We start from the raw sequence: 25,415 nt of genomic DNA, 5'->3' as shown, positions 1-25,415 counted from the left end.
TCAAAACAGTTCCTATTACCAACAAAGCACTACATTTCTAGATTAGTCCAAGCAAAAGCTTTAGCTGAGCTGCTACTAAATTATGACATTATTTGTGTCCATTTCCATGGCAATCGAGTAAACATATTGAGTCAGCGAACATCTGGAGTAGTGCCTTTATGTTAATATAAAGAAAACAAGTGTAGTTTTTGCATTGTCACCAGCACCGGTTTTGGTATTTTGGCTTCTTGAAAGTATCCCTTTGTCCTGTTCTGGGTTTGACAACGCTTAGATATGAATATTGCACAAGTGCATTATTTTTTTTTCTCTTTAAAGGAACATAAAACACTTGTACAAAGGGGTAGAGGTATTCACAATGGGGTTTTTTTCAGCACATCTGGAATTCCAACACTGCTTATTCATTTAAACTCCTTCTGTCAAACATAATGTTTTATGCCACCGATAGATGTTTCTGCTTTTGATCTCTTTCGAAGATAATATATTGTAAGATGAATATAACTCTTGTTTCATGAGGTTAAGAAAATATTGTCCTTTCCACTTTGGTAAAGCCTAACTTATGGCCAGTGATGGGAATAACTAACAACCAACAGCGTTACTTTTTTCAGTAACGAGTAATCTAACTAATTACTATTCCTATCGCTACAACGCCGTTACCGTTACTAACAAGAAAATGCGGTGCGGTCGCGTTACTTTTTTTCAAGAAACAGACAGTTGAAGCTGTGTTCAGCTTACCGCAATTTATATCAGTTGCACGGAAGTAGCTGTCTACGTAAGTAATCTGGGCGCTACAGCTTTAAGCAGCTGCGCGCGCTCCCGCGGACGGTAATCACGATCACTTTTTGGCACAACACCTGGAGCAAAAGGGGCAAAACAATCGCATGAGTTCTGCTGTTTGACTGAGGAAGATTAAAGTAGTCGTGGTAAGCCAATCACATGTCCACTTCTAGATGACAAAGCAACAAGGTGATATATACCAGTTTTTAAATTGTGTTGATAGGCCACATACAACCATGATGTAGATGATAAACAATATATATGCAGCGTTTTTTCCTCAATAGTTTCGTATCATCTAACATCTAAGGACAGTGCTAGCAAGCACTTTCTGCTTATGAGCAAAAAATTAAAAAACAAAACAAAAGACGCCCTTTCGTGTTGGTGGAAAAATGTACTATGTGACCAATCAAAAAAATGATATGACAACATGACATTTGGTTGTTTAGGAAGAGGGGGAAGTTTTAGGAGTGATGGCGACAGAGAGAGAGAGAGAGAGAGAGAGAGCAGAAAAAGAGAGAGAGCAAGTACGTACATATTGAATGCAGAACAGCTGAGTGTTATATAAATAGTTTGAAATGGTTATAAAAAAGAGGGTAAAAGGTAAACAGCTGCAAATAACTTTGTTGTTTGCAAAACTTGTGCATATGATTTTAAAATTGACAACTTATATTTGCATTTAAAGTTATGAAATATGACTCAATAAACATGTTTGTGATTATTAAAAAAAATACAGTTTTTCCACTCGGATTTTATGTTTTTTATCAGATTATACATCAATTGTGTTAATACAGTATGTCAAAATGAAAACATAACTGTAAATTCAGAAACGTGAGGTTGTGCTGAAAAGAATGATACCAAACAAGGCAAAGTAAATCGTTTTTAAAGGTTAAATGTAGAGGTAAAATCAAAAGTGGTTAAAAATAGCCAATTATACCCTGGAGCCCAGGGGGTTAAACTTTTTTTTTTAAAGTAATGTAACTTTTCAAGTAATTAATTACTTTTAGAATCTTGTAACTCGGTTACTATTTTGAAGAAGTAACTAGTAACTATAATTAATTACCCTTTCAAAGTAACTTGCCCAACACTGATTAAGGCACACATTGTACTCAACAGATGCTTGTGAGTGGCAAGGATCATGTAAGATTTTTCCCTGTTTACAGTGTTCAGGCTCAACCAAATGACAACTGTAAGCTGTTAGCGCGATTTCTCCTCTTTGTCAGTTTACTTTAGACAGTCTTTCCTCCATTAAATGACGTCAAACGGCCACGGGCTAGACTAAGTAGGGCTTTTTAAAGTCTCTTGTCCGTCTACACGAAAGTCCTCACGCTGATCTTAATGGGGGGGATTTTAAGTCCATCTTTCTCCGCTTATGAGAACAGTGGTGAATACTTTGTATTCTAATTTTAAGAGCTAAAACCCCCCCCCCTGTTGCCTTAAAAGTCTCTGTTTAGGGTATCAACGATGTAGGTGTTTCCTATAAAATGTTAGATAAATGACAGAACAAAAGTGCAGCGCGAGAGTTTGTAAATGGAGGCCTAAATCTGCCTCCTTCCTCTAGGGAGACCACACACTTTACGGATTACTTCCTCCTCTTCTCTGGTCCAAGAACAGCATAATGTGTGCCGGCGCCATGCTCTGTGATGGCAACCGGGATGAATTGTACAAACAGCGGGGGATACGAGGCAGCTTAAAAGCTTCTGTCCCAAATAAAAGTTACAAAGAACCAGAAAGGGAGAGGGGTTGTGACAATCCTGAGATGAAGAGTGGCTATGTGAGAGGCAAAGCTGATTGGACAGAGATGGGATCAGTCTGCCGTTTCTTCTGCTGCTTCTTCCCTTTCTTGGGGACGGGAAGTTCTGGCTCCCTGACTTCTCACAGCCTCTCCTTCTGTTTAGAAGCCAGTTTGCCTGTCTGCTGTTTTTGGCTGCTTTTTTGAGGACTGTTTGTAAGTCGGCCAACAGCAACCTAAAATCTCATTCTATCCTCTTTATCGCAGGACAAAATCGTGTTTTACAGTAAACTGCTAGACAAGTGATTCAGAAAGAAAACAAAACAAAAAAAAACTTTTTATGAAGGTCTGCTTAAATTCAGAGGATTTGGCCTGAGGAGAGGAAAGTTGACTTGCATGCTTCACTGAAAGCCCACAGCTGTTTGATGATTCTTAGTGGTGCCCTAAATTGTTCCGTAGGTTTTCGTCCTTGATGATTGTTTGTGTCTGGCATTTGAAAGACCACTTCAGATTCCACTGTGTATGAAGTCCTCCTTACGCAGCTAGACACATTCTCCAATAGCATATTTATGCCCTAGGAGAATAAAGTGTCCAGCCAGCCTAGACAATGTTACAAAAATATTACAGCAAGGAATCTGACCTTCTCTCCTGATATGAATTTTGACCTACACTTAGGTTATACATCTGGTGCTGCAGCATACCAAATACCACTGCTCACTTGTTCCCAGATTTAAACATAAGTTACAGTCATGTGAAAAAGAAAATTTTCACTGGACTCTGTGAACGTGCTGTGAAAAACTAAGTGCACCCTTACTGTTTGTAATCAAGAGGCAGCGGTAGCAGCCAGGTGCTGCTAACGAATGACTTAACTGATTCTAACTGATTAAAAAAGCAGAAGTGTTCATTGTTTGCTGGCCTGGAAATTTCCACGTGTCTGTTAACACAATGCCACAAGTGGACATCCTAGCAAATCGGATGATTTGGCTGGAAAGGAGAAAACGTTTTCTCTCTAAAACATGGCAGTTAAGCTAAGGTTTACAAAGTTGCATCTGAACAAACCACAAGGTTTCTGGCACAATGTCTTTTGGACAGATGAAGTAGAAGTTGAGATGCCTTACTAATGCACAGCACCGCAGTTTGCAAAAACCAAGCACAGCATTTCAGCACAAACACCTCATACCAACTGTCAAGCACGGTGGTGAAAGGATGATGATTTAGGCTTATTTTACAGCCACAGGACCTGGGCACCTTGCAGGCATCGAGTCATCCTTGAACTCCTCTGCTTTCCAAACTATTCTAGAGTCAAGTTGGCGTGAAATTTGGTCATTTATGTATTTATTTATGTGCTTAAATTATCCCAAGCACAGCAGCAAGACTGTAAAAGAAAAGAATCAAGGTGTTGCAATGGCCCAGTCAAAGTTCAAATGTCAACCTGACTGAAATGCTGTGGACATTGAGTGCTTTCATAGACTGCAGAGAATTGTGTGAAAACTTTCACACTTTCACTGTATATATGACAATTTCAGTCCTTGTGTTGTCCTGTGCTAGCTTTCTGTGTTGATACAATTTTCCAGTTTAAAAAAAACTACATATAATTTTGCTAACATTAACATAATAAGCATCATAATAAGGGAACAAGGGGTCAGTATAGTCTCGAAATTACTAATCAGACAAGTAGCTTCATACCAATTTGTAACAGAGCTATATTTGGCCTTACTTTCACTAATCAGAAGCAGCTTTGATTCTTTAAGTTGAGCTACCATTTATAACTAATGAATCTAAGAAATGCGCTTCCGAAAAAAAGGTTGCATTTGGGTCCCGATATGCAAACACTGTTAGTTTGAAAAAAGAAAAACCTGAGTTTTCAAATTGTCCAAAATATATTTTTTGAGCTTGACAGTCATGCTTTTTGACTCCATCCAGTTGCCTTGGAACGAGTTTCATCTGCAGAAGTATCCTGGGATTTTATAATCCTATAAAAGTCCTTGTGATCCTTCAGCTGAAAGTCAACAAAACTGGAACTGCACAGTTTCTCCTGACCGTGGTGTTCCCATGACAGGCGTGTGCTGCAGTTAATAAGAATTTATTTGATTGTTATTTGTGATTATGCTTTTGGAAAAGGCTGCCTGTTGCCACCATGCTTTTTTTCCTGACAGGAAAGTTGCCGTGAAGCACTTTATCCATGACCCCATGTTTCCCTGACAAGTGAATCGAGGCTATGGATCTGTTTCTGGGCCTCAGCTCCAAGTAGCATTCCTCGTGTTTAGGAAAACATGTAAACTGACGTTAAAAAAATAAAAGTGAGCAGTCAGCTCTTTTGGCCTTTCTTGCACGGCCCAGATGCCCATATGAAAGCTGACTTTTGTATGCTGGACAACTCTCACACAAGGTGGATGGCCTGTGTTTTTCCTGGCATGTCTTGAACAAACACAGACCAATTACATTGGGCTGCCTGGTGTGTCAGCCTATGATCTACAGTTGTATTTTGCATTATTTGAACAGGCTTAGGAAGTAGGTTTGCTCTTTGCAGAACAAGAGAGACAGAGATATATAATACAAGTTCATACAGTTTCCCTGGGTTAGCATAAATCCCAGGCACAAACTGATATCTAGTTTCGAAGACAGGCTACATCCTGTGCCAGCAAAGTGCCACATGGTTTAAGCGAGCTACAGTTGCAAAAAGAACTTTGAAAACTTTGATCTGAAATATTCAAAACTCATACATGCAACTTTTCTGAGGCTCCTTAGTATATATGCATTAAAATGCGTGGCTCCTATCCCACTCAAACCGTAGAATTGCATTATTCATCTGAGGCAGTGTTTCAGCGTTCTCTCCGAGGCCGCAGTGCTCCCACCCACACAACCGAGTACCTGTCTTCTAATTCACTTTGGATATTCTTTGCAGTCACACTCCAAACAGTGAGTCTTGTCAGCGCGTGCATGTTCTGACTTTTTGTGCATGATAGAGACACATATGACTATTACACCTAATCATGTCAAAGAATGAACTAGCAATAGCACACTATAAGAATATGTACTGCTTCAATTTTACTTTTGAAGAGTCATGAAAGTATTAGTTAAAAATGAATTACTTCAAATTTGGCAGGAAGGGACAAACTCAGTGGTATAATTGAGGAACCGAAGGGGCGGTTCTTGTCATATTTGGTTTGATCCACTACTAAACTGATGACAATAATTACAGACATCCAATTAAACTGATTTGATTGTGTAGGAGTCATTTGTGAGTAATAGTGGGCAAACTTTTAAGGCTCGTGCAGATTTACCATGTGGGAAGGTGGATGGGTGGCAAAAAACATGTTGAATTGAATTTTTTCTGGCCTGCTGTCTCACTGGTGATGAGACTTCTGGTTTTATCCCTCGTTTCTTTGTATTTTGCTCTTGAGCAAAGTTCTTTTTGGACATTGGCTTGTTTTACAGGTATTTTCAGTGTGTACTCATAATCACTTTACTTGGCCATTTTCAGAAGAATTGTTGTTTGTTTGTTAAGCCACATAATACTTCAAAAAGCATCTAATTCTACCTTGATGAACTAGTGTTGTGTCCACACAAAACAGACAACCGAGGAACGAACGGATTTAAATTTTAATTTTAGACTCTTTGTTATTATAAAAACCCACAATTTGTTCCCATTTCTTTACATGAATCCATGAAATATGTCAAAAGAGCACATTTTGACACGCATAAAATAGTTTTTTATGTGATAGAGATGATTCCAAAAGTGCTAACTTGGCTTATCTTGGCACATTGTTCAGCATTTGCTTAAAGAAATTTGAGTAAATGGGACAAGTGGAGGACAAATGAACAAGTGGCAGTCCTAAAAGTCCACCTAGAGCAGATTGGCAAAGTCTGAAAAACATGTTCTCAAGAAACAAAAAGAATCCAGCAAGTACTTCACCCAAGACCTGACCTGAGAGATGCGTCTGACCCTTCAGCTGATCCATATCCGGTCGTTAAGTGATGACGTGACGAATCCTACTTCCGGGCCTAAAGTAGTCTGCGTTTAATATGGCTTTTGTGTTGTTAACATGTTTAATGTTATGTATTTTCTTCTATTTAATCTCAAAAAGCTCCTAAAACAGTCAGTGATCACTGTTGACCTCCCTCGGCTTTTATTACCGCTAATCATTTATTTAAGCTCAGTTTTTAAAACCTTAGGATGTAACTACAGCCCAGCCCATGCAGCAGTATATGAATGACTAACCTCGTATTGTGGATGGATTATCTCAGTTGTTCTCCTGGCTGAAGTTTGGTCCTTTTACAGCCTCCTGCCATGCGATTACATTTGTTCCTGACCACCGAGAACACTCACGTTAACTTTTATCGAGTGGAAAAAAAGTTAGCTTGTTTATATTATGCTAACATAGCTGTGTTGCTAGCGGTCACGTAGCACATCATTATATACCAGCTAGCCAAACTTCAGTAACCCTGCAAACGTCACTGCTGTTTAGTTTTTCTGTCTTCATTTATGTTGGAAGTGATAGCAGAGCTGTACGTTTTAATTTGTTTCCAAAACCCCGCAGTCAGGACATGCTATATTGTATTTAGATAGAAGCTAGCGAGCTAACTCCCTGCTAACTTCTAACTCTGTTAAATGTCGTAAATTCCGTTTTCATGGATGCCTGGATGTTAAACTCAATTGTTACACCTGGTAGAGCAGAACGCTGATCATTTTATTAAAGATGAAAGACTTTAGACAGTTTTTCAACTCTCAGTAATGCCATAGTGATCATTTGATATATGGACCTGCAGCGGAGTTTAGGCCCAGACACGGCTAGTAACGTCAGACTTAACGACCGGATACTGTTCACTGGATACTCACCTGAAATGGTCTCAGTGGAAGGTTGAGTGTAAAGAAATATTCTCAAGGAAGGTAAACAGGGAGAGAAGGCTGAAGTACGCTTAAGTAAACTGGACTTTAAATCATTGGCAGGAAATCCTACGTGGTGATGAATCCAAATTTGACATCATTATTATGTATAGAAGAGGTCAGTACAGGGCTACAACAGTGTAAAACATGGCCGAGGCTCTGTTATGGTTTGGGGTTGCATATAAGCCAGTCATGTTGGTGGGTCAAAATTGATGTAATTATGAAGGCAGAAAAATACCATCAGATCTGGATCCACTGTGCAGTACCATCTGGAAAGCATCTGATTAGCAACAACTTCCTTTTTCAGCTTGGCAGTGATCCCAAACACACTGTGAATACAATAAAAGCATGCCTGGATAGAAAGAAACACACAATGCAACACTATCAGTTATGGATTGGCGTCCCCAGAGCCTGGATCTCAACATTATTGTTGCAGTGTGGGATCATCTTTACAGAGAACACAAAGACAGCCAACAGAAGAACTTTGAATGTCCTTCAAGAAGCCTCTAGAACTATTCCTGAAGACTGCTTAAAAAAATAACAAGAAAGCTGGCTTAAAGAGCTCAGTTACCAAATATTGACTGTCAAGCTGGTTAGAGTGATACAAACTTTTTGTCTCACATACTGTTTTTCCAGATATTGTTTGCATATGTTTCATTAAATAAGTGCACCTATTTCCCATTTTCCGTGCAAAACATGGAAAAATGAGGGGTCACTCAAGACACCTTTGCTTTGTTACTCAGATCCCCCCTTCATTTGCCACATTTGGTTTCAAAGTCAAGGTCCATTTTGAGGTTTCAGGGCTTCATATTGGGACCTTGCTATCTAAAGACCATCCGTACATGTCATAAGTATGACATCTACCTTTGTGATTCAAAATGGCCACGTCCATTTTAATACATAACGCTACAGCCTTAATACGATGTGAATGCGTACAGATATAAAGCTACAGAAAGACTTTAACAGCGAGTTACATTTCCCCCCTGCTTAAATGTGTTGGAGAAATACTATCTATCCATCCATCCATCCTCTGCCGCTTATCCTGGAGCCTATCCCAGCTGTCTTGGGGCGAGAGGCAGGGTACGACTCTGGATACTGTAGCTCCTGTGAAAACTAAGGTCTCAAATCAGAAGTACCTGACTCTGTTTTATAATTCTTAAACACGTAGCCTAAATCAGATGACTCGTAAGCTGGAGAGGAAATGGCGTGTCACAAATTTAGAGGATCATCATTTAGCCTGGAGAAATAGTTTGCTGCTTTATAAGAAAGCCCTCCGCAAAGCCAGAACATCTTACTATTCGTCACTGATTGAAGAAAATAAGAACAACCCCAGGTTTCTCTTCAGCACTGTAGCCAGGCTGACAAAAAGTCAGACCTCTGTTGACCCACAGATGTAATATTATCTACAGCTACTCTTAGTAAAATTGATATTAAGTTTTTCTCCAATTGATCTTTCTGAGTTAACTTCAATAATTACTTCCTCCAAACCATCAACATGTCTTTAGCATGAATGTGCAGCATTCAATACTGTTGACCATAATATCCTATTAGAGCAATTAGAGCACGCTGTAGGTATTACAGGTACTGTGCTGCAGTGGTTTGTATCATATCTATCTATTAGACTCCAATTTGTGCATGTAAATGGAGAGTCCTCTTCGCACACTGAGGTTAATTATGGAGTTCCACAGGGTTCGGTGCTAGGACCAATTCTGTTTACAATATACATTCTTCCCTTAGGCAGTATCATTAGAAGACATAGCATACATTTTCACTGCTATGCAGATGACACCCAGCTCTATCTATCTATGAAGCCAGATAACACACACCAATTAGTTAAACTGCAGGAATGTCTTAAAGACATAAAGACCTGGATGGCCGCTAACTTTCTGCTTCTTAATTCAGATAAAACTGAAGTTATTGTACTCGGTCCTGAAAATCTTAGAAATATGGTATCTAACCAGATTCTTACTCTGGATGGCATTACCTTGGCCTCCAGTAACGCTGCGAGGAACCTTGGAATCATTTTTGACCAGGACATGTCCTTCAATGCACATATTAAACAAATATGTAAGACTGCGTTCTTCCATTTGCGCAACATCTCTAAAATTAGAAATATCCTGTCTCAGAGTGACGCTGAAAAACTAGTTCATGCATTTATTACTTCCAGGCTGGACTACTGTAATTCATTATTATCAGGATGTCCAAAAAACTCCCTGAAAAGCCTTCAGCTAATCCAAAATGCTGCAGCAAGAGTCCTGACAGGGACTAGAAAGAGAGAGCATATTTCTCCTGTTTTGGCTTCCCTTCATTGGCTTCCTGTTAAATCCAGAATTGAATTCAAAATCCTGCTCCTCACATACAAGGTCTTAAATAATCAGGCCCCATCTTATCTTAATGACCTTGTAGTACCATATCACCCTATTAGAGCACTTCGCTCTGCAGGCCTACTTGTTGTTCCTAGAGTATTTAAAAGTAGAATGGGAGGGAGAGGCTTCAATTTTCAGGCCCCTCTTCTGTGGAACCAGCTTCCAGTTTGGATTTGGGGGACAGACACTATCTCTACTTTCAAGATTAGGCTTAAAACTTTCCTTTTTGCTAAAGCATATAGTTAGGGCTGGACCAGGTGATGCTGAATCCTCCCTTAGTTATGCTGCAATAGACATAGGCTGCCGGGGGATTCCCATGATGCATTGAGTTTTTCCTTTCCAGTCACCTTTCTCACTCACTATGTGTTAATAGACTTCTCTGCATCGAATCATGTCTGTTATTAACCTCTGTCTCTCTTCCACAGCATGTCTTTATCCTGTCTTCCTTCTCTCACCCCAACCGGTCGCAGCAGATGGCCGCCCCTCCCTGAGCCTGGTTCTGCCGGAGGTTTCTTCCTGTTAAAAGGGAGTTTTTCCTTCCCACTGTTGCCAAAGTGCTTGCTCAAAAGGGGTCATATGATTGTTGGGTTTTTCTCTGTATCTATGAAGCGTCTTGAGGCGACTTTTGTTGTGATTTGGCGCTATAGTCTGTCGCAGGGCCGGAGAAATACTAAAACTATAAAAAAACAACTTGTCTTGCTATAAATTCAGTGTACTTGAAAGTCAATCTACCAAATCTACATCATGTGTGTGTGTAAATATATTGGTAATAGACATCTGTTTTGGTGTGACATTTCATAACACATCCTTCTAGACACAATATGTTGCAGTCTGTGGAGAGTCAGCAGTATTATTTACAAACAATAAAAAGGTGACTTTGTTGAATGGAATCATTTATTGTAGAATTCAGATTCTAAAACACATTGATAATTAAAGTTTCCCAAAGCCCACGTGAGTTGTCTTGTTTTTGTACGTCCACATTCTTCAAATCACTTCTCAGATTTTCAGACATTTCCTGATAAATAATCTGTCGGCAGACCTGTGACTAATCTCTTACTTATCGCAGATTATTTAGCGATAGAACATTGTTATAAAATTGTATCTTGTGCAATCTGATGGAAATTCGGAATATTGACTTGAAAATTCTGGCCGCTGTCGGTGTCACTGACCTAAACTGATAATAAAGTTTTTGCCCTGATTGTGCAGAAGAATCCGGCACAGACTAATTCCAGTTATGTTACGAACAGGCTCCTCTTTGCAGAGAAAGGATGCTCGCTGATTCCTCGGTTGCTCGTGCTAGAAGGCCCGTGCTCTACAGGCACTCGTGCAACTGTGTGTACGAGTGCCTGACACAAATAAAAGACTGTGTCAGGGGATGCGTGCACGTGCATGACTGTGTATATGATGGCGGTGGCATTTGTGTCTGTGTGTGTTTGTGTGTAGCGATGGGTGCCCACAGCGCCACAGTGGAAACTTGGCCACGAGCCAGCTTTTGCCCATGAGGGCTGGTAAACACACCGTGATGGATCTCGTTCTCTGCACTCAAGTGCCAAACACAATGTAAACTTGCTTCCATCACGCCACTCAGCCACTCTTCTCCTTCTGTTCTTTAGTAGTTCAACACTACATTAGGCTGCATTCGATGTGTAACGTCAAGAAACAGCTTTTTGCATCTCTTTTTAACATTTTTTGACAAAATCAAACAGACATCTGCAATTTGTGTATACTTGAAAGCTATTTACAACACAAATTGCCTGAAGTGAAACCCAAGCGTAGTATATGGCATCAGATCATGTTCATATTGGATTCATGAAGCGCAAAGAGGCTTCTGGGTCAAGTGGTTTACTGGTAAATAAGCTGGCCTTTGGATATTCACACTTCCAGAGTACACATCTTCCTGTAGCAGTCTCACAGGCCGGCGTTGGTCTGAGAAAGGTCACTTGTGAAGACTGCACCCCCATGCAACATCAAAACCAGATGTCTGATGAATTGCTCCTCATAAAAGATTCCTCTTTTACAATGGAGCGTGGCATTGCCAAATACGGTAAGACAGTTAGGTGAGCATTCCCCAGTTGTTAAAATTCCTTTGGGTAATTCAGAATAGTAGCGTTTTGGAGAGACAGTCGCAGGAACGTTTCACAATGAGCTTGCTGTAAGATTCTAGATGTAGTGCGGGATATGCTCCAGGTTTGGAGTGATTTCCTTTCATCTGCCACAAACAGTCTGAAACAGGATGTGATGCTTTTCATTGAAGAATCTATCTGACCGTTGACGGGTTTGTGCAAAACAAGGGCAGCTGTTAGCTTTAAATTTTGATAACACAGGTGGTGTCCAAAGCATCCCAACCTGGTGTGCTTCCCTTTACACAATCTATTTTTGCAACCTATCACATAATAAAATCATGTTGCATTTCATTACCACACACAGCGATTTAACGAATGCGTGTATATCCTGTATTCTGGCTGACTTCAGCTCTGCCCTCTTTTGTCTTCCTCTTATCTTCCGTGTTTGAAGAGGGAATGTTTCTGTTCCTATCACCTATGAAATAAACCATTCTGATAAGGCAACATTGTTTCAGCTCTCCCTGAGAAAACTTACCTATGGGTTCTGATAAGCTGAAAAAAAAAGTCCCAAAAAATGTGGAGCCAGCAGCTGCCTGGTGACACGCTGCACTGAAAGGACTGTCTGGCTCTCTGCGAGCGTGTGCTGAGAGGTGATGGACAAGACCCGGCCTCCTCCCTGCTCCTATCACTCCCTGTTAGCGCGTCTTCTCCTCCCCTGCTTCTAACTAATCACAGCTGACAAGGCATACACAGGGCTCTGTAATACGCCATTGGGTGGAAGGAGTTGTGCTGACCTGTCTTAATCAGGGGAGAAGGAGCAGGAGAAGGACGTTGGGCTATAAAAGCGCGACCTCGGCTTAACAGAGACAATGCTCTGTCTTCATGAGAAGACCAGATGTTAAATGTTAAACAGCTTCAGGGTTAAAAGTGTGTGCTTAAGTGTGTGTGTGAATGTGTAAGAGAGAGAGAGGGAGAGGAGGGGGGGTGGGTCAGGGTTGAGAAAGAAAAAAAATACTAGTCCAACGTGAGGCAACTTCTTTGCACAGCATCAAATATGAGATTACCTGTGCTTGCTTTGGTGGATCTCTGTTTGCATATGGTGCATCCAATTCACGTGATAAGGATGTAATCCCACGAGATTATAGCAGGCCATGTGAGGAAACACACATATGCACCTCATGAACTGTGAACACCGTGCATTTATACACCCACAGGCTCTCTTGTGCTGAAACATTGATGCAGACCTTTCACTGTGACGTAATACTGTATATCATCACTGACACTTACAGTGGGATGATGGGATAAATATTTCAATGGAAGGGGGGTCGAGCTGGAGGACAACCACAGCACTGTTCCGGGAATTTCGCCGAACTACAGTTCGCATGCAGAGCGCCCCGTTTCTCTCATCAGCATCTGCGCATAGCCTCAATTTAAAATGAATTCATCTCGAGGCAATTTGAAGCTCTGAAGTTTGCTTGGTTCTCCTGAAAAAATAAAATAAAATTTTTGACAAAAAAATAATGTAAGAAAATGATAAATTAAAATAAACTCTTTGTGATGTAACGTGCTTTGAATTTTTGTTCCTAAAGACCCCGTAATTACGCCAAACAGAGAGAAACTCCAGGGAAATATAGGTCGTCCACATTTTTTTTTAAATTTTTTTAAATTTTCTATCTTAAAAAAAACGTATACAAATACTCATATGCATGTATATGTTACATGGTGATGTATTAAAAATGTTTAAAAAAAATATATGTGAGGACAACGCCTGCTGGGCTGGCTGAGGAGGATTTGGGGGTTTCACTGCCGCTGCAATATCTTGCTCCCTGTGTGAAGTAGGAACTCGGGGGTGTGAATGAGCTGAGACTCACGGCTGGTTAAAGAGCTGGTGACAAACACGCGAAACGCTGAGCGACAACCTGGCGGACACTCACTCGAGCGGCTTAAATTCCTCAGCGGCTTTTATCCTCGAAAGTAACCGGAGACTCTTACCGTTTGGGGAGAAACCGAAAAGTGTCGAAACAAATGGTTTAAGGCTGAATGTTCGCAGAACGGGACGGATGTTTTGCAAAGACTGCTACTGCTGCTGCTGGTGCTGCTGCACGGGCCGTGGATGTACAAAAGAACGAGAATGACAGCAGACAAAGTCAAAGAGACGGCGCGCCACAAAGGAGGGCAACGCGGGACATGTGTGTGCAAAGAAGCGGTGCCCTAGATCTGTAACACATCTGAGTAATTCTGTCGTCCATGCTTCTTTTATGTTGTTTTGGGGCAGCAGTTCCTCATCCCGCACCTGGAAAAACAAAAGAGTGCATTCCCTGGCAGTACATCTCCATGCGTAAATGGAGAGACGTGTGTGCGTATTCGCCGTGCTCTTTTCCTTTGTGCTTACAATAAATTACGCTTGTTTTGTCACTTGTGTCCTGTCCCATGACCGCACTATCATAGATGCATTATAGACTTCCTCATACTTCATATCTGCCATGAGTGATGGCGATGCCTTCAGAAGCTTGCAGTAACGGTGCGCAGAGTAGCACTTACGAAAGAAGCTTCGGCGCACCGGATCGCAATGGTTATGTGAAAACATGTGTCATTCCACTGTGGCGAGACCGACACTATGAGTCGTGGGTGAGACTGATGTTTACAAAAATATGGAGTTCGCAAAGACTCCGGAGTGCGGTGTGTGTGGGCTCGCTTTCGTTTTTTCTCGCTCTGCTGGTCAAATGTGCAGACTGGAAAGCTGATGCCAGCAGCAGCGCTGACAGCAGACTCTCGCATTCATCGTCTCCCCTTCACTTCGTTTCAGGCTGCGCAGCAGAGCTGTTGCAAACTTGCTGGAGTGTGGTTTCGCCATTGTTCACCCTTGTATGTGCCTTCTTTTGGGTCGGTGTGTACTTAATCCGCTGCGGGGTTCTAATCCAGACCGCCATCTCCCTCCTAACCTTGTGCCACCTGGGCGAAGTAGCGGCGTGGTCTCTTCTGGATGGGACAGATGAGCAGCTGTTTTCATTCACGACAGCGGCCGTTGTTGTGCTCCTCTGCGTGGCCACCGGCGCACTCATGGTAGTACGGTTGAATCAGGGCATATCGGTGATCGTTTTCATCAGCGTAGTCAGGACTATCTCACTCTTCTCTCTGCACAAAGTGCGGGCCACTTGGAGACCATACGTAGCGTACCTGGTTGGAGTGCTGGGCATCCTGCTGGCGAGGTATGCTGACAAGCTCCTTCCCAACCAAGGGAGACACAAGGAGGGCTGCACCCCTGTGACTGAGGCCAGGGAAGAGATCCCTGTATTTAAAAGGCGCAGGAGGTCCAGTTCTGTGATAGCCTCAGACATGGCACACAGTCAGTCCAACAGCAAGTCACATCGCCGGACCTCTCTGCCATGCATCCAAAGAGACCAGGTAAGAAGTTCTTGTCCCCTTGAACTTTTCTCTTTCTGCTTTGTGTCCTATGAATTTTTTTTGTTTGTTTTTGTTTTTTTGAGTGGAGCGGAGGAAAGATGGGAACAGTCTGAGCAGTGGCATCAAAACATGGACCACTGGCCCTTTATGGATCTGATCACAAATTTCAATGTTATTTTATTATTATTAGCAGGGATTTTAACAAAGCCAGACGGTGTGCAGGATCCTAATTTGAAAAGGAAAGTCAGGCATGTCACAACAGAATAACATAACAACAGAAAGTCTAATAATATGATAATACAAGTATTATTATAATTATTGTTAAGTAATGTGCTGTTTTTTGTATTTTTTTTTAACCTTGCAGTGTGGAGATTACAGTTTACTTGGGTGTGCTTTGATCTTTGATCAGATCAAATCATTTTTGACAGATATCTTGTCATATTTTGTGGAGCTAATTGCAGCCACTCTCAGGCACAAATTCAATACTAACAAAGGATTTATTTTTCCTATTTACATCCACACTTAAACTGTTTAGACAAGTTATCATTACAAATACCTTTTTAAAAATCTAAACTGATAATACATCTTAAAAAACATATGAATTAATGCAGATTTTCCTCATTTTTCAAGAAATCGATGCACATTTCAAACCAGTGTAATGTTTTTGGAGTAGAAAAAAAACTTCGGCCTATGGTTTAATGTCAAGCTCACTTTTGTCATTTCAAAAATAAAGTACCAAATGTGAAGTGTTTTTGCTAAATGGAATGCTATTTTTGAGTCCGTGCCTTCGAGTACTGATGAGAAAGGGAAGCTGATCCCTGTCATCCCTAATTTTTTTTTTATCAAATGTTTTCCCCAGATAATGTCTGAGCCACTGCTTTTCTGTCTTGGACTTTAATGTCACTTGTTTCTCACCACTTTACTTGCTTGCTGTACTTAAACCTCTGGAATGTGGTTGCACTGACTTTCAAATTTTTACTGATACTGTTACACATGCATTCCTGCGTTAAAGAAGACAGGTTAGCTTCACTTAAATGAACTCATATCAACTCTTAAAGCCTTTCGAATGCAAAATCAATGAATGGGAAACTGACTTTTAGAGCCATCAAAGCTATCGTTGTGACCTATGAGTGTGGTTAGTGTGGCAGATGAGAGGCTGCACTGTCGGCCACTTGAAAGATGCCTTCAGGGCTAGTTAGTGTTGCAGTGTGCTAGTTTGTTTTTCTTTGTGGTCACACACATGCACACATATGGTGCACAATTTGGATATGAAAAGACTCTTAGATATTTTACACTTTGCACTTTTTTTTTGATTTAGGAATGATTTTGCAACTGAAGCTTATTTTTGTGTATTTATTTTTTACTTTTTTTTACTTGAAGTAGGATGTTAAAGAGTTGTCCCACAAATAAAATAAATTATTTCATATTATATTTATTTACACATGAGGAAAGCAGTTCAATTTCTACATATAGTTTTTGATATCTTCTCAATTCTGCATGAAATATTCTCTAAATTTGCTCTTGTTTTCAGTGTACGCGACGATGCTTTTAAAACAATTCAGAAATCGAGTAAAGGTAAAAGTTCAGTAAAGTATATTTTTAATTTCTCCATGCCTCACCAAAGCAGTGAGACTACGCGGATACATTTGACGGCTAAACTGCAATAAGTCACAGCAATGCACCTCTACAAAGCTTGCAGATGTCAAAACACATAAAAAAGGGTGGACACCAGGTTTTACTTTTGGATTCAGGCTCCACTGAATTCAAAACAGTTGCTTAGAGCACAGTAAAAACAGACAAGTTATGATTTATGATGTTTTGTGTTTTCAGTCCCCATACCTCACTCAAAAGCAGGATGGAACCAGCTGACAAAGTAGGCAATATCATGAAAGAGTGCAGACATTTACAACATCTGTGACTCTCCTACATTGTCACCTCAGCCAGGCTGGAGCCCTCTGCTGAAAGACCGTCTCAATTACAGGTGTTTGTAGTGGGACGTAAAGACGGCAATGCAGGCACCCACAGCACAACATGAAGAAGTTCACGACATATTAAAGCTTCTACAACAAAGGCCAAGTGATGCACCCTTCCCTTTCATCTCTGATGGTTCTGCTTAGCAGTTGACCAGTCACCGCCTGCATGTAATTGAGCCACACATGGCGTGCATATGCTGTCTTGTCTGTGTGGTCTGTAATGTGTAAACAAGCTTGCGCTGATCCACACTAGTCATCACCTTATTCCCACTGGGCTCTGGCATCCCAGGGGGTTGGTGGGGGTGAAGGGGATCAGTCACACTTTTCGGGGCCCGCGAAGCAACCGCCACATGGTGATGGGAACAGGAGAGATGCCAGACAGCAAATATATACATCTATATATATTTTTAAAAATCCGTCTGGCAGATGAAAATATATGTATTTAGTGTTTAACAGCAACGAGGCTGTAATTTTCTAGGAGTGTCTTTGTTGTAAAGAGGCTGGTTGATGTTTTAACAGTTTGCCCTTTTGCTGTTTTCAAGAGAGTTATGATGTTTTAAAGAAGCAGCATAACAAGGAGTACATCTGCGCTGTGTTGACCCGATGATGTTTACACTAGTGCTGTGTGACTGAAGTGTTTGAAGAACAGTGTAATCCTGGATGGAGCATTACATTTGATACTTAACTTTATTTTTCTCAGGAAGCTTCTCTCAAAGACCTTTGAGTCTTATTAAAAAAAACAAAAAAAAAAGAAACAAAGCTCTTCAGATTCATAGTCACGATGTAAAAACTGTTTATTCAGAAAATAAACAGAGCAAAGAGAAATCTGTTTCTTTGCTTCATCACAAATCTCAAAGCTTCTCTACCCCCCATTCTCATCACCATCCTTCCAAAGTCACGCTTTGAGGCACTGCTCAAATTCGCACAACAGTAGATTTGATAAACAGTAATTTTCCCTTTTTTTAAACACAAATTGGCTGCCGACATCTATCAGCTCACTAAATAGATGCATTTTGCAATGCTGGGGTTGTCCCCCCCACCTCCCACCCCCATCTTTGGCTTAATAAAAGAAAGTCATTATCAGCTGATCTGATAGCAGCTAGCAGGGGCCTCTGCGGGATAGTTCTTCGTCTTGGTTTAATACGAAATGACAAGCCGGTCTTCTGTATTTCAGTTGGGGATATTGAACTGGAGAATAAGGTGTGGACTCGTGTGGATCACTTTTCACAGCATGTGAGGAAATTTGAGTCCAAGGCTGTCCTGCTGTAGACATAAGCGCCACCATAGAACTTTCTGTGCGCAGAAGCAGAGGAAAGCAGTTTTGACCTCTCCTACCTGAGCTGCAAAGTTTGGGCAGAGCTGATCAGGCCGGTAATGGGGAGTAAAGTACTACACCCTTTGCAAGGTCTTTGAAGCCACTCCCCTTTCTCTCACTAACCCTGCCCCTTTCCATAGCTATTTCTCCACTCTCTGTACTCTCTCTGACACCAGCACAAATATTATCCCAGCCAGAGGAGGAAATTCTTTCTTAACTCGGATGATGAAGATATTCTTGAAATCTATGATAATGACTTCCTGCAGAATGGGTTCCAAACACAATTACTGTTGCTCTTGTAAAGGTTTCCTCTTACTCTATTTTTACCGCACTGTCCGTAATTGAATTGTGTTTGGGATGGAGGAGGTTGTTGATAGCCTGTAGGGCAGTGATTTACCACTGCACACTCTCATCCTGAGCAGCTTGTTTGTATTCTAAACTCGTAGCCTCATGGGACATGATGCGTTTTAACTTTTTTTTTTTTCTTAAATATTTTTCAAAAACTTGAATGGCCTCTGGGTTAGGAATGGTCTCACTGAAAGCCTCCTTTTGCACTTGGAAAGGAAGCTGATATCAGCATGGGGTTCCGTGTCTTGTGATTGGGCGTTCCACTTCACACTTTCAGTCCTCATTCAGTCCCCGTGTATTAGCTGTGCTGTGCGTGTGTGAAGAGGAGGAGGCGAGGGGTGGAGGAATCGGGGTAGGAATGAAAGTAGGTCATTTGAGGTTTTGTTTAGTAGCCAGGCAAAACACCAGGCTTACTCTTACCCCCCCCCCCTGAATGGTGGAAGAGTCTTGCGTTTTACTGATGCAGAGTAGCAACTTTTAACGTGCTTATGCTCCAGATTTGTATGTGTTACCTCTGCCATGTTGGCTAACCAGCATGAAGCCACATCACTCCAGGTTTTGGTCTTGAAGTTGCCCGTCCAAGCCTCCAAAGGTTCTCTTGGAATTATGAGAACTGGGTGCTGTTTCCATAGTTTTGTCAATCACTTCAATCAAATATGTCGTCATTGTGCACACTGAAGTGATTAATATGTAGTTCAGCTGGCTTAAGTATCAGATAAATGGCTTTGACACTATGTAACCAAACCAAACAGGTTATCTATGCCAGTGGCTTTTGTTTTTTAATTTCTTTTAAATAATGTATCCAGCTGATCAACAAATAGTTTTAAACAATGCCTTTACCAAAAGCTAAGACTTTGTCCAGTGTTTTTTTCCCAGATTTTTCCACAAACTGTCAAGTTTTCAAACCGTTCCAACGTCTTCTTCTGTACATCTGTATGTCTCTCAGCTTCCATACTGGAATAGCATTCAAATGGCGGTAAAAAACCACTACGATTGTACACTTGTGTCTTCAACCAAACTACAGTTGCCATGGCGCAACGTGCCAGGTTACAAAATCAAGAGCTGCACGACTGACTGAAGTGCTACAGAGATTGTTGTGCGCGACACAGGCTTACAGGATGTGATGTCAAATTTGCCGCATGACACAGTGCTATATTTTGACAATGAGCTAATTTTCTTGTCCATAATCACTTGTTAGTGATATTACCTTGATCCTAGAGCTTAGCATTTAACTGAGCGAGAACAAAGTTATCAGTATTGATCGCAAAACAACACAAATAACGCCCAGGCTTTGATTAACCAGAATTATTCTTTAAACTACTCTCCTGAATCACACATCTGTGTCCACTTCTTTCATTTCAGTCATTTACAGCAACAAGATCTAGCTCATTCCCTGTATCTCTGATCATTTAAGCCAACCAAACTAGAGGTCCGGGACTGAATTGAATATCCTTCCCTCTCTTCCCTAACCCTGGCACAACCACGCTCTGGTTCTCTACTGATTACCATGGAAATTGCAGACGTCTGTGTGAGCATGTGTGCACATGTGTGTGTGTGTGTATGTGGTGCCAGCAGCTTGATGGCTGCCAGCTGCTGTAGGCTGAGAGGTTGAATCCGCTCTGAGAAACATGGAGGGCCTCTAACCACAGACGCAACCCAACACAGCTGGAACGGCTAGACAGATGCAGGCCTCCAGCTCTAACACACATCACACATATTAACACCTCAGGTTCCCAGTAACTGGCTCACACTGGACTACAGCAGAATCTAAAGTGAAGTACAGATTTTTTAAACTTCTTTTTTTGCGTGAATTGAATAGTAGATTATGAACTGTACTCATTTCTCCTGTGTTCTTGACTAAGGCAACTATGTCACTCAAGTTTTCTGTGTTACCATAAGAGATGGACTATTTCTGTAATGGAGGTGAACAGAATGTTCCTGGCACAAAAGTGTTTATGAGTAGAGTATGTGGGCGTCCGTGCTTGTGCATGAGTGTGTGTCTGTGTATGTGAGACAAAGATAGAGAGAAAGTGTGCGCACGTGGTGGTGAAGAAGTGGATGTCCGTGCATACCAATAGGGCTGGATAGTGTTTGTAATACTACGTAGCCAATACTCGCGTCAGCATGTCATTACCATAACTTGTTGATTTTTTATTTTGAGAACTGTAGACATGTTTTTATTTTTCTAGAGAAAAGTTTTTTTTACTTGTTATAGCTCATTAATGTCTTTTTATCTTACTGCTAGAACAACTGAATTTGTAATGATTGTATAAATATATATATTTTTGGTCTATATAAGACTGCACTTTTAAGAACTGGCCGGGAACAACTTTAAAAAATTAGTCTATATGGGGAAATCTGGCTTAACAGTAAGCATTATCCCTGCTAGATAGATCTAAATGCATGAAGAAATATTAGATAGCCCACTTTGTAAATGTGGTAAACTGCCCTTAAAGAAAAATAATAATACCAAAGAAACTGCAGAAGTAAAGAATATTCAGCTTTATTTGTCATTACCATAACATCGTTTATAGAAACATGCAGCCTAAAGTGATTTTAGAGCACAGACGGTGGTAAAAACATAAATAGAGATTTTATAAGATCTTAAAGTCCTCAGATCAACTAGGAGATCAGTATCTTCCTATTGATCTATTTGGTAGATATATTGATTCTTTTAAAAAGCCACAACATCGCTCTGACCCTTGAAATATGAACATAGGTCCTTTTTGGGGTGTCCTGTGATGCCTGTGGTACCAGGAGGGTGGCAGTGGTGTCTTGTGGCTTGCAGGTTGGAGCCCTGAGGGATCAAACTTAGTGTGGCACATCCTGCAGATGCTCAGACTGCAAACAATGTTTTGGTGGGTAGGCTTGTCATAGTTACCCAGACATAAATGACAGAACCCGAGAATTTTATTCAGTTCACCTAGTCAGAGGTTTTAGTGTTGTGGCTGATCACTGTAGGTCAAATGCATGCCTGAGAGATGGTGCCAGACTACAGGGGCAATACAGGAAATATCTAGTAAAGGATTGTTCCAGGAAAAAGTCCTGCTGGTTCCAGATTCCAATAACGGTTGTGGAATTTTTATGGTGGATCTTTTTTCATAATTAGGCATTGTGGTCCTTAGGCCATGGCTGCTTTCTGGCTAACATTTCTAGCATCACTGTCAGGCCTTTACAATGCATATGAAACGAGGGTATATGTTGAAAATTTACTTACAAACTTATATTAGCAAGCAAACATCTAACATCTAAAAGAGTCATAAGATAGCTTTTCCTAAATTCTGAAGTCTGAAACCGAAAAAAATTTGAATAACTTCAGTATTTTCTTGAATCCAAACATTTGTGTCTGTAACCCTGAAGCCAAGCCATTTTGCTCTCTAAGGGATGGGCAGTACATTCGTTTGGGGAAATGAATGCAATGCCTCAGGCTTTCATGTCTATTTATCATCCTAGGGGCCTTTCAATCACAAGAGGAGCCCACCTTTAAGACAGTAATCCCTTACATGAGGAGACATTCCAGCCGTTGCCCTGCTGCTATATGAATTGGAATGTGCAGGTTGAAGGGCCTGAAGGACAGGCCCACGGGCCCATTTACTCAGCCCTTTCCCTTTCTCTCCCTGCACACCGTGACCTGAGCCAACACCACCATCCCGGGCTGTCACCAGGTGTACAGCTGGCCTCTGCCGAATGAATAGATACTCTCACATTTCCCCAGGAGGTGTGTGCTCAAGTGAGCATGTGTACGTATTCAGGAGAGGGAGGTGGAAATGTAGTTCTAGACTGAAATAGCGACAGCCAGTAGAATGTGTGAAACACAGAATAAATAACTGTTCGTTTCCACTCTCTCTTTTCTTCCTTTTATATTTTGGAAAATACCTCCCCAGAAAAAAAAATTATCTAAGGACTCTTTCATCTGAGCTCAGATTGAGTAGGGGAAGGTCAGCTAATCCTCCTGTTCCAGTATCATTGTGTCTGCATTAGAAACAGAGCAGGCCACAGTTGCTGCTGTCGCTGCTGCTGCTGCTGCTGCCATGACTCATTTAGCGAGGGGGAACATTTTGAGCCCCTATGACTGAGGCTGCCCAATAAATCCAAACATAGTCAGCTATTAATTGATTATACATTTCAAGAGCATGACAAGAGAAGTGGTTTTCAGTGATGAATGACTGCATTTAGTAATCCACTGCCTGGTTTGTTTCTCAGGCTTTCAACTGTTCAGACTGTTGAGACTTTTTTGTTCAATTTAACTTGAACATGTAGTGTGAGTTGTCCCTTAAACATTGTACTGTTTCCAAAATGCCAGTGTTTATAGAGGTATTCAGATCCTTGATAACAGCTTGCATGAACACAGGAGTGGTGGAGATTCAAACTATTCAAATTCTGTCTTATAAATCCAAACAACTTGTTCTTTGAGTGTTTTGATTTCATGCCCCTTTGAGCTTCTATTGTGCATAAATTCAAACATATTTTGTGACACATTTACTTTGAGTATTGAGATTAGACAAAAAGATGACAACTTTCTAAATTGTAATTAAAAAAAGTAAAAGTTCTTCTTATAGTTTTGTGTTTTATTAATGAGAATCAAGTAAGTGCAACACTTAGCATTAAAGGAAGAGTGTATTTCCATAATTACACACACGCACACACACACACACACACACACACACACACACACACACACACACACACACACACACACACACACACACACACACACACACACACACAGTGCTTTTTCTTTACATCCTCACAGTAATAAAATTGGCCTTTAGTTTAAATAGACTGCTCAGTCCACGATTTACGTTTGTGCTTAAATATATGTACTATAAATATATGTAGATATAGGTACTTTGATGTCACTGCCTCAACAATGCTCTATATGGGAGTTAAATATACATTATATCATGGAATTACTATTACCTGTTCCTCAATATATAAAAATTACTTTAGGGATATATCTTGCTGAGTTTAGGCTCAATCTTTTACGTAGGTTAACTTTTTTCATCTGCACATTATAGCTGTAAACCTAATAGAATGAAATGTAGAATTTTTGTGTCTGGTATACAGTGTAGAGTGTAAGTATAAAGTACTGGAAAATTGAGATTTCAAGTAGATTAAAAGTTTGAGTGCAGCACAGTAAGTGGAGTAGACTTACTCAGCTACATTGTGCTAAAACAGTTTCAGCTTCATATCGTTAATGACAGAGTTCCCTGGTTAATAAAGTACATATCGTATCTCACTTTATTTCATTTGGTCAAGCTCTGACTGTGGAATATAATCTTTTAGACCCGAATGTAAAGCCGATTTAGTCAGCAGGCTTTATGTCTCTCCCGCTCAGTGGCGTGGTGCAAGGAACTGTGTTATTGTAACCTCTGCCTGGGGAGCCCTCCCCTTCAGTCCGGCCCACTGCCTCACTGGCTCACCATGAGCCCGTCTGTCCCTGCAGCCAACAAGGCTTCTGCTGTTCCCTGCTCAATGCTATGTTTTACTCTCTAAATATGTTAGAGAAAAAAAAAATCTGTCTGTACATCTGTCTGTCAGTCGGGCTATTTCACCACTTGCAGTGGCAAGAGTCTTCGGGTTTGGGTTAGGGGTTGTTTTTTCACAGTCACTTTCAATTAACCAGATATTAAAAGTGCAATGTATAACTGTAGGTACATGCTGAACTGGCATGAAGATTAATGGTGTTGATATGATTTGTTTTTTTTTTTTTTTAAAAGAACATTTTTGGGAGCATTTTATGCCTTTCTTTTTAATAATACTATTAGAGATAGACAGGTAATGCAAGGAAACAGAGTAGGGGAATAACAAGCAAACTGGTGATTCATTACCCATGTGGCATGCGCTCTAACCTCTCATCTATTGGGTCACCCCATAATTTAGATTTTTATGGACGTGCTGTGGATGAGGTAATACCAAAGTAGGTTACATTTAATTTAACAGTGCAGAGCCTCTTTTGGACAACTTTGGTTACATTTTTAATCCACTATGCAACAACAAATAGCTAATTTTTCAGAAATAAGTTAGTTTTCCATCCATACATCCATCCGTCTTCTTCTGATTATCCAATTCATTGCCAGTCTATCCAAAGACATGCATGGCGACTGCTGATTCTGAAATAGCCGTAACTGTAAGTTTTGACTGTCTTTCTCTGTTAAGTTCAGGGAGAGTTTATGTTATGTTTTAATGATGTGAACACTAAAGTTTAGAGGAACTGTTTTCTTTTTGTTCAGTGTGTGTATGATAAATATTTAAATCTTTATTTTAAGTGAGTATTGTGCACTTGACATTTACTTGTTTCAAGATGCAAAGAAAGCAACCAAATGGCCCTCCGACAGACTCACACTTGCACGACTTAATTGCTCACTCAGTGCTCTCGTATTAAGTTAGAAGTGTGGGTCTGTGTCCAGTTGTTAGAAAACAGTGAGACGAAGGCAGCGCCACTGTCCTACGTCTATCATCAAATGCTTGTGCTCTTTAAGTATAATGAAGAGCACGATGAAGTACCGCTGTGCATATTTTCTGGACAATGTAACTGCCTTCCAATATACAAA

General features: G+C 40.7%; 1 protein-coding gene across 2 annotated transcripts in view; it reads left to right on the top strand.

Annotated features, from left to right (window-relative positions):
- The first annotated feature begins 12,947 nt into the window (after positions 1-12,947).
- Positions 12,948-25,415, top strand: part of LOC113026576 (cGMP-inhibited 3',5'-cyclic phosphodiesterase 3A-like) — an 87,250-nt gene continuing 74,782 nt past the window's right edge. For both annotated transcript variants that reach the window (XM_026175508.2, XM_080303850.1), the window contains exon 1: positions 12,948-15,225. In XM_026175508.2, coding sequence (XP_026031293.2) covers positions 14,311-15,225 — 915 coding nt within the window. In that variant the 5' untranslated portion in view covers positions 12,948-14,310. The remainder of the gene's footprint in view (positions 15,226-25,415) is intronic.

Source organism: Astatotilapia calliptera, chromosome 7 (genome assembly GCF_964374335.1).
Source record: "Astatotilapia calliptera chromosome 7, fAstCal68.1, whole genome shotgun sequence".
NCBI classification, from domain to species: Eukaryota; Metazoa; Chordata; class Actinopteri; order Cichliformes; family Cichlidae; genus Astatotilapia; species Astatotilapia calliptera.
The sequence above is the reverse complement of the archived record's forward strand: the minus strand, read 5'-3'. Positions and strand labels throughout refer to the sequence as shown.